At 42.3% G+C, this 10,402-nt stretch overlaps 1 protein-coding gene across 1 annotated transcript; it reads left to right on the top strand.

Annotated features, from left to right (window-relative positions):
• The first annotated feature begins 807 nt into the window (after positions 1-807).
• tmc5 (transmembrane channel like 5) lies at positions 808-10,264 on the top strand. Its single transcript, XM_076090793.1, has 20 exons — positions 808-881; positions 1,470-1,663; positions 1,833-1,910; positions 3,147-3,263; positions 3,366-3,468; positions 3,836-3,917; positions 4,009-4,269; positions 5,005-5,147; positions 5,279-5,420; positions 5,751-5,903; positions 6,250-6,419; positions 6,965-7,040; positions 7,145-7,242; positions 7,323-7,418; positions 7,551-7,626; positions 8,171-8,304; positions 8,493-8,666; positions 9,095-9,173; positions 9,331-9,423; positions 9,514-10,264. Exons 1-20 carry the CDS (start codon positions 808-810, stop codon positions 10,084-10,086), a joined length of 2,916 nt encoding a protein of 971 aa, XP_075946908.1. The 3' UTR covers positions 10,087-10,264.
• The last annotated feature ends 138 nt before the right edge of the window (positions 10,265-10,402 follow it).

Here is a 10,402-nt window from a genome sequence, read left to right as displayed (position 1 = left end):
CCTATCCAGAGGCAGTGGACTTTTACCTTTATGAGCTCAGCACACACTCCCTAGTAACCAGACAGTCCTTCATTGTTTGTCACTGATGGTGTTTCTCAGGCCGACTCACAGGTCAAAACAGACTAGAAGCCGCTTTCCTCAAACTCTACAGCCTTTTGTCAGGACTTCTTTCTGTTATTCTCCCACCACCACGACACTACCAGGTAAGCAGGGGTTGAGAACAGACCAGAATGTAGTTTGTCAATAACTTTCATCATCTGCACAGTGTTGCAAATATAGCAGCAAATATATACACTGTGTGAGCTTTTTCTCTCTAACATCCGTTGTTGATTTGTCAGACTGTAGTTTTCTGTTCGTTGTTATTCAGATTTTCCTATCTTGCCATCCTTCAGTGACTCTGTGTGAGAACCGTAGACTACTGCATGTGGTGGAAACCAAACCTATTGTATGAATTAATGATGAACAGATGAGGATGGCAACAAGAGATTCAATTACACACGCTTCCCCCCGACCATGTAGCCGTCACTCTGAGCAAAGACAGGCACTTGGCCTCAACATGTGATACTTGTTTGGGCAGTATTAAAGTTGACTTAGCCGGCTACTGAAGTCTCAATACATCAAGTAATGAAGGCATATACTCTTATCTTTCTCGTTATAACTTAATATAAAGAGCAAGTTTTTTTGACAGTGTATTACTGAACCTGGACTATACAAACATCAACATATTGAGGAGTGACTGCGACAGGGTGAGCTGAAGGATCGTCGCCGTCTCCAAAGAAGAGGGAACGGATCGATTTGACAGATCTCATGACAAGTTACAGAAACGGAGGATTATTCAACCCTGCCTACCATGACAGCGAGACTCTGGAAATTGATCCAAGGTTTGTGGTAATAAAACATAAAATGTGCTTTTGTCATTGAATGTTCATCAGTGAATCATTTATCCTGAAAAACCTTAATTTATCAAAGAGTGTGTTTGAGTGAGTGCTGTGTCTTTACTTGTAATCAAAGGGCATGTTATGTACAGTGAGGGAATGAACAGGATGTCCTCAAGGAACAGCAGCTGTGTGGTATTTATCTTCCCAGGCTGTAAGAGGGATTCAATTCATTTTTCAGCTTTTGGCTTAAAATGTTATGGTATTAATAAGAAAAGTTTCTGAAAAAAGACATGACAGTAAACTTCAGGGACACATATATTAGTACATTATTTTCTAGAGTGGAAACCTAATCCTGCACTTCCTTGTAGGATATTATATACTTAAAATGACCCACAGGAATAAAACAATCACCTCCATTTTAGCCATATCTATGACACTTTATCACAGATAATGATCTTGCAATTCCAGTTCCAACTTTCTTGAACTGATAACCCCTGGGCTCTTAAGTATTCAATAACACAAACTGTATGACCTAAACGATTTATCTGTCACGTAACGTTATTGGTTCCGTGTGGTCTCTGTGTCTCCTAGTAAAACCCACCACACTAACCCCTACGCCAGGGGTGAGAGGCCGGACGAACATTACTCGACCGTTCAGACCGGCGGGGATGCTGCTGTGGGGAGAGTGCCGGGCTGGCAAGAGGAGAGCTGGAGGGGGAGGGAAAGCATTCCCATGGGCCTCATCTCAACGCACTCAGAGAGTCCGTCATGGCAGCATGACCTCAGTGAGTGACCAAGCTGAACTACGGAACAATACTAAGTCTGCATGCACATGTTGATATCTGTATATACTCTCTGTACTGTATCACAGAAACAAACCAACATCATTTGCCTCTATGTTGCTAAGTGACACTTCTGTTGATACTTCTGTTGTATCTCCTCACTTCTATTCAGATCACAGTACGTTCCAAATCCCACCTGACTCGCAGCATGATCAATCACCTCCTGTCAGCCTTTCTTCTCCAACGTCAGGTAATGGTGAAACTAATATTGCTTCATATATAATAGGTTATTTTCGCAGTTATTGTAAGCTCTGCTATGGTATCGCTGAAAACACGCACACATTAAGTTGTTAAAGTGTCAATCCTTAACATTTCGTTTAGAATTTCTATTTGAGAGAAAATAATGTAATAGTGTTTAGCAGTCTTTTTGCTGATTCATGAGCTGCATATTTCAATCTGTTTGTGTGTATACAATGAAGAAAAACTGTAATACAGCATTTTTACAGAAGTGTCTCCACAGACACCGTGTTTTATACTGCTAAGTATTGCCATACTTTCACAAGTGGGCCGTAGGCTCAGTCACCATTGTTACCTCCTCCTGGGATAGATCGTTGACTTAACAGATGTTTATTTAAATGAAATTGATTTAAATGAAAATCCCCTTTAAGTGCATTACAAAACACAAATTGAAAGTAGATGTGACGTTCATTTTGACCTGTTGACTGATCAGTTACCATAGCAAAGTCCTTCTGGATAATCATTAATGGAGGCTACGCACATAAAAGTGACAAGGAAGACAAGGAAGTTGGGAAAGAAAATAAAACAGAGGGAAGGGGGTTGTCTTAGTCTGAAGGACATAATCTAAAGGTTGTGGAAAACTTTGAATGTATGTTACATGAAGAGACATGGTAGCATACTAGCACGCTAAAATAAAGTGGTGAACGTGGTAAACAACAACATACCAGTTCAAAATCAACATTATAGCGTAAGCATGTTAGCATGCTGCGGTCCAGCTCAAAGCATCACTGTCCTCACAGAGCCGCTAACATGGATGTAGATTCCCTGTTTTATTAGAATGCAACTTTATCACTCTTTAGTCCTCTGACTCTGGCTGTGGTGTCAGCAGCTACATAGTTTTTTATCAGGAGTAAAGATAATGTAAATTCAGTGGCACAATAGCACCCACATTAGCTCACACTGAAGTGCACTGCTATCAGCTGTACTTTCAACCAATGTATTTACAGTGGACAAAATACACACAAAGTTGATGTGAAAATATAAAGAGACAAAAGTAAATCAATGGCAAGCTGTGGTGGGAGAGTAAATGTTTACATGTGTGAGTAGCTGCAAGTGTTACATTTAAAAAAGCCAACCTCGATGTCACCCCTCGTGAGTTCACCATCATGCATCAAGCTCTCAGGAATATTTCTTGACGATCACTGCCCATCAGCGAAGCACATTCTTCTCTTCATGTCCGTACGTCCAGGTCACATGACAATGAGATGGAGGGGAGTGACAATGAGAAGGATGAGCCTGTTTCCTAACGGGGATCCTGCCAATGTAGCCTTCACAGAGGACGCCATCAGGAACGAGATGGAGAACGGTAAGAGCGTGTAGCGATGTGGAGAGTGACGCCTGATGTACATTCTGGATGGGAGCCTGCAGATCACAGGGAGGTCTTATCTTGTCATCTTGTGTGTGACAGAGGAACAGAACCTGGTCAAGGAGCTCGTTGCCCTGTCAACACGAGACCGAATTCGGGCCATTCGGGATCTTCCAATGAGCTTTGACGAGAAGAAACACATCAGGTGGGTCTTGACTGACAAGCAGTCAAAGGTTATAAGCTTCCTTGTCAGTGTTATCTCAGGTTAACCATTACACCCTGCTGAGAGCCATACAATAAAAGTTCTGTCTGCAAAGACATGGTGGTACTGTGTTGCAATAGAGATCACTGGAGGAAAATATACCTACAGTATTTGTGCACAGACACACACACATAGGCACACTGCTCTCTTGTTTCAAGGTACATTTCACAAGAAACTATTGAAATGACAGAAAGTCCAAAAGTTTTTCTGCGGCGTTGTGTCGCAATTGATCTAATTCATCAGGGGATATAGACTTTTACGGTACTAATGTCATTATCACACCAAATACTGTTCTAAATTACCTCCACAGGAGTCACGTGCTGGCGTTTAAGTCTTCCAAGCAATCTCGTCAGTTCACAGGTTTTACAGACTGCTCTGAGAATGTGTCACTGGTAAGTAAACACCATACTTAAACAACTCACTGTGAGTACAGACATTTGATATAACCTACTGTGTGCTTTACATGTCACAATGCTCTCTCAGTCTTTCCGCAAGTGTGGCTACAGTATGAGCTCAGCCAGGCAGACCCTGGAGCTGTGGCAAGGCATCATGAAAGAGATTGGTGGCAAGTTTGGCACCAGTGTCCTCATCTATTTCGTGTTCCTCAAGTGGCTGCTCATGTTCAACATTTTCTCGTTCCTGGTCAACTTTGGCTTTATTACCATCCCGCTGCTCGTTTACGACCCCTCTCCCAACATACCTCCCAATGTGAGCTTCAGTGGACTGGAGATACTATCTGGAGCTGTAAGTTCAGACTCGTAAATCCACAACTATCCAAATTATCCCGAATACAAACCAATTCATTGCATTCAAATCATTGTGCAATTTAAAGCTGCTCTGATCAATATTTTTTGATATCAACAGTGGATGAAATTACTACGTGTGACATATATAAGTCGCTTGTATTAATGACCACACAAAGAATTATCACCCGAGCAGTGCCCTCAGCTTTACTGAGCCTTTTAACGTCTTTCAGCTCATTTTGGGTTTTCTGCAACTTTAATCTTTTGGTCCACTCCCACCACAGGCAGCTGTTTTCAGCAAAACAAACAAAAACCTCACATAAAACAACTATGCACTACCTGCCCAGGCCCAACCGCAGACATAGTTAGCAACTAGCTGGTGAACATAGGGGAGCACTTAGCAGCTAAAGAGTTTATGGAGACCAAAACAGAGCTAAAAGGAGAGGGAATATCGAATGTACGTTTGTCAGATGGCCACAACTACAGCTCCAAATGAATGTTAATGTTACTCCGCGCTTGTTGGATGTGTCAATAGGAAACTGTTTGCTAACACGTCAGCCATAATAACTTGATTCGGTGATATGTCAGTGTTCTGTTTACGGCTTGTTGCGCTGCTCCCAAATGGACAAAAATCATTCAATAATAATGTAATAAAAATAAAACGAGATATAATATAGATGGTCAGTAAAAAACTTTTTTTTCCCAATGCATAGTAAATGTGTTTTGGCTTCTCCAGGGTTACTTCCACTACACCGTCATGTACTACGGTGGCTACAGCAATGAAATCCTGCATGGCCTGATGGAGTACAACATGCAGCTGGCCTACTTCTTCACTATTGCAGTCTACATGGTGCTGTGTGGAATTGCACTTATCTACAGGTTAGTTCAGTTTCTGTATAACTAGAATGCTTGTTTTTTTTTTGCATATTCCCTTCGCCCTTCTAATTGTCATTCAGGTTAACAGCCCTTTGAATGCAAAGAAATAAATGTTTCCTATTCCTCTCTCGCAGCATGGCCAGCTCATTCAAGAAAAACTATGTACTAGACACAACTTCAAACAGTGCATGGCAGCTTCTCTGCAGCTGGGACTTTAGTATCACCAATGAGAGGGCAGTGAGACAGCGCAAGAACAATCTACGCGTCCAACTCAATGTGACTATACCTTTTGTTACTCAAGACACCAGGTGGGGAAGAGAGAGTCGTTTTATCGTAGGATCTTTTCACCTCCATATGATGAAATATATCTGAAACAAGCCACTCTGAACTACATGTTTATACAGTACATTTCCACTAATTCATATTTCTCAACTTGCTACTCTAAACTTTGTAGTTACATTCTGGAAGTCAGATTGATATGCGCACAATAAGCCTTGAACAAATGTCCTACACTCTGCTCTGTCAGAGGTTAATTCCTGTTTAAAGACAAATCACGAAGCCTCATTATTTTTCATAGCCACGATTATCCTCTTGCCATCTCTTCAGGAGTCTTTGTCAGAGAAGGCCCAGAGGGAGCTGCTAACCCTCTCTGAACAGCTGAAGCACTTTGGGGTTTATCTGGGTTCCTGGCTCCTCTCCACCGGCTTGGCTGTCGGCTGTGGAGCTAGCATCTATTATCTCTGCCAATACCAAAAGCAGGTACACAAGTAAAGATTGAATAATTAGTCTTATTGTTAAATTGGACTAATTGTTTTTGTTTGACATAGACTACAGAGAACAGAAAAAAGGTTTCTTCTCTGTCTGGAAAATAATTGGAAAAGCAGTATTAACAGAGAAATCTATTGAACCCTTTGATTGCGTGTGTGGATAAAGTGCGTAGGATGATACTTTATGGCATGGTAAAGTATTGATCTGAATCAGCATGTGTCATAAGCTCGTAACTTACAGTAATGTGTCAGGTGATTTACCGGCAGTGCAGGGTTTGATTCATTTCTTTGCACGCAGTGTTTGCTATCGTAGTGACCTCCATCTGTTATCTTTATAGATGCTGCCAACAGATGCTGCCAACTGGTCTCTGCTTCAGGAGGCAGAGACTCTCCTGGTCCCCTTTGTGGTGTCTCTGATGAACCTGGTTGTCCCACTCTTCTACTCCCTCTTCAACAAGTTTGAGCACTACTCCAGCCAGCGCAGACAGATCTACGCTCTGGTAGTCAGGTTAGATTGCGGGGACACATTATATCATGTGAATTAAAGGACATATGATCAAGGAATGTGTCATTTAGAAATGCACTTATTTGCTTTATTGCCAAGAATTAAATGACAAGATTGATAGATCTGTTTATTTATTATGAAGCTGGAGCCAGAAGCTGATTAACTTAGCTTAGCTTAGCATAACAACTGGAAACGGGGGGAAATAGCTAGCATGGCTCTGTCCAAAGGTAACAAAAACTGCCGCGCAGCTCCTCTGAAGCTCAATAACTAATTTGGATTATTCCCCTCTAAAACCACAATTAGCATTAATACACATAAGAATTGTTCACCTTCGGAAAGAGCCAGGTTAGCTGTTTCCACCTGTTGTTGGTCTTTATGCTAAGCTAAGCTAACCGGCTGCAGGTTCCAGCTTTGTATTTACTGTACGTTCACACAGTGGTATCAATCTTCTCAACTAATTCTCGACAAGAAAGCAAATAGCCATATTCCCCATAAAGTCAAACTATACCTTTAAACATTAATAATCCTTTGTTTCTCTTTTCCCAAAGAAACGTGTTCCTCAAGATATCCATTCTGGCCGTCTTGTGTCATTACTGGATGAATGTGGTGGCTAAGAAGTTTTCAGTATGTTTAAAAGGGATCAACCCTTTCTTGCCATCTTTAAATACACCGATATTAGTTATGTCAGTCTATAGACAGTCATTTATGAAGTGTTGTGTTCTCCACAGTGTTGGGAGTCCATTGTGGGCCAGGCTTTGTACCGTCTGGTCATTGTTGATTTCCTTTTTCTGTTGTTGGGATCCTTCTTTGGAGAGTTTCTTAGCAAGTGAGTTACACACTTTCAGTTTATTCTTCACAATCATAGAAATGCAGTCGGTTAAACTAAGCATCATTTCTTTGTAACAGTGTGATTGGGACGAGACTACTACCTCGTCTCGGGGTTCCAGAGTTTGACGTAGCCAGAAATGTCCTCGAACTCATCTACGCACAGACTCTGGCCTGGTGAGATCAATACATTCAACGATTACCACAACATCTACAGTCAGAGCTCACTCACAGGACTTGTGTTGTCTCTTCTGCTCTCAGAGCTAATTTATTATAAAAGTAAGTTTACCTTCTATTATCTCCCCACAGGATTGGAATCTACTTCTCTCCTCTGCTGCCTGCCATCCAGATCCTCAAATTTTTCCTTTTGTTTTACGTAAAGAAGGTAAATGCAGGTTCATAAAGCTGAGAGGCCTTGGTGATTTGAACTGCCATGATGACACACGGCCATAGGAAGATAGAATGCACGAGCTGCTCTATGCAATGTTTTAGGCTCATGTTACGCTATTTGTGCACCTGGTTCAATAATTTAATTAAATCCTTTCATCACACTGACAGCATGCGATGGTTCATAGTAAAGGCAGGGAGGGTTTGTGGAGTAAACCTTTTGGTTGTTCTGTACCACGAAAGGTCAATCAATCCCAGAGTAAAGTCATTTAATATGATTGGTAATGTGATCTGGCGTTGTTGAATGTTTTATGAACATGCTGAATGACCTTTGAAGCAATGCTTTTCAAAGCTCTTATGAGGTCTTTGTGTTCAGACCTTGTGAAACAGATTTGATGTTTAGGCAGAGTATTGCAATAATAATGAGTGGAAAATGGTGTTTGTGTTACATGTCTTTGTTCATGTGTGTGAGTGTGTGTTGGTGTGTGTGTGTGTGTGTGTGTGTGTGTGCGTGTGTGTGTGTTTGGTTACCGCTTACCCAGGTCAGCCTGGTCCAGAACTGCCAGCCTCCGCGACGGTCGGGCAGAGCAGCTCAGATGCAAACCATCTTCATCGCCCTCCTCTTCTTCCCTTTCTTTGTCGGAGCCCTGTCCATGGTTGCATACACCGCCTGGAGGTACAGGGACTTGACCTATTTTGAATATTATAAACTTTGGTATCACTTTAACAACCTGACGTAAAGTTAATTATTATACAAGAAAGAAACTTCTAACAAAACCCAACAGTACCAGTCTGTGATACATGCTGCATTCTTTACCTGTACAAACCCAAGTCTTGCTTTGTGCACCTTGTCCTGCGCTGTAGTCTGACTCCCTCGGAGCAGTGCGGTCCTTTTCGGGGACTCAACAACACCTTCAGTGTGGTTGGAGTGTGGATGGATCATTTGGAGAATATCTCTGTTTCTCAATGGGCCGTCTGGATCTACAAAAATGTCATCAGTAGTGAAATCATCTACTTTTTTATCTCACTCATCATCGTGTAAGTGTGTGACATGGATTGTGTTGGTTTCACTCATTCTGGTCTTGCAGATCAAACCCAGGAGAAAAACCCCACCGCAATGTATTGTGTCATGTGCTGCTCAGACCTGACACTCTTAATGTTGATGTTCTTAACCTTGCAATCATATCACATGATCTTCAACAGCAGAAGATGTTAGATTTGGATTTGCAGAGCATCAACTAAACGTCTACATACTGAGGAGCAGCGGTGCTTTGAGCTAAATACTGATATCACGAGGCTAACTCGCTCACAACGACAACGCTTGCACACATGATGTATATATTAAATCATAGACTGAACAATGTGGGCACACAGTGTGCTTGTGTGTGGATGTATTCATTTAGCATATTTATGCAAATGGTGTCTACAATAATTTGTCATTCATATTATCATGTTTTCTTTCTCAGTGTCATTACATTCATCTTCTGGCAAGTTACTCAGGGCCGCAAGCAGCTTATTGGTCTACTGAGACAACGGATTGTTAATGTGAGTGTGTTTTAAAAACCATCATTAAAATGTTGTTATGTGTATTTCTGCTTGGTTGCTTTTTGGTATGCCTGCATGTCAAATAATTCTCTCTCTCTCTCTCTCTCTCTCTCTCTCTCTCTCTCTTACTCTTTTTTCTTTTATTTTCTCCCACCAGGAAGGGAAAGACAAGTCCTTCTTGTTAGACAAGCTCCAGAACCTCCAAAAGTCCCAGCCTGATAAAAAATCCAAACAGAAGAATCAAAAAAAGGTTTGATGTGAAGATGATTTCACGGTAACTGTTCACCTTTCACACAGAGATTTGTTATCAACCTCGCTGCATATTCTCTCCTGTCCTCAGCACTCCAAGCGGCATCCAGATGACCACTCCTCGACCGGTCAGTCCAACTCAAACGCCATGGTTCAGGCGTTACTCGCTCGCCAGCAGCTTGAACAGGAGGAAGAGAGATACAGCAGTGGTGGAGTGCCCGTTCCCTCCGACATCTCCACCTCCAGCGCTCTGATGCAGGCCATGTTGGCCCGCCAGAGAGCTGACGACCAGGATGAAGATAAACAGAGCGCCTTCACACAGGCCATGCAAGCCAGGCAGAGGGCCGAGGGTCGAGAGAGGGATGAGTACTACAGCACAGGCTTTTCTGAAAGCCCTATCAACACATCCAGCGTCGTCACACAGGCGATGCAAGCCAGACAAAGAGCAGAGGAGGACGGAGAGGATGACGCACATGACCTGCCGTCCTCTGTGTCAAGTGTCATGATGCAAGTCGTGCAAGCCAGAGAGAGAGCAGAGAAAGAGGACAGGCCTCCGTGGGTCCCAGCTCCCCCACAGAACTCAGCTCCGGCAGGCTCCAGCGCCCTCATACAGGCCATGCTGGCCCGCCAACAGGCCCAGAACGAGTACGACGACGGCTACTGACCAGAGCCGTCGATCTTACTGTGGGGAGAAGGAACACGACTGAAAGAACAACAGAGGACAGAAATCACACTTGGATTTGAGTTGTCGACCATAGATAAATTAGCATCAGTTATAAGTCAATGATTAAGGTAATTTCTCCAGAATTGCGTTGTTCAATCCTGCTGTAAAGTAAAAAAAACAAAGTGCTGAGATTTCTCCTGTAGCAGGGCTAGAAGAGAGTGCAGGTCCACCTCTTTATGCAATATTTTTTACCAATATATTTTAATTATGTTTCTAAAACAGTATACAAGCCTTGTAAGATAAATAGGTATTATAA

This window comes from Anarhichas minor, unplaced genomic scaffold (genome assembly GCF_050575085.1).
Source record: "Anarhichas minor isolate MPS153535 unplaced genomic scaffold, ASM5057508v1 ptg000012l, whole genome shotgun sequence".
NCBI lineage: Eukaryota > Metazoa > Chordata > Actinopteri > Perciformes > Anarhichadidae > Anarhichas > Anarhichas minor.
This window is presented reverse-complemented; position numbering and strand designations above follow the sequence as displayed.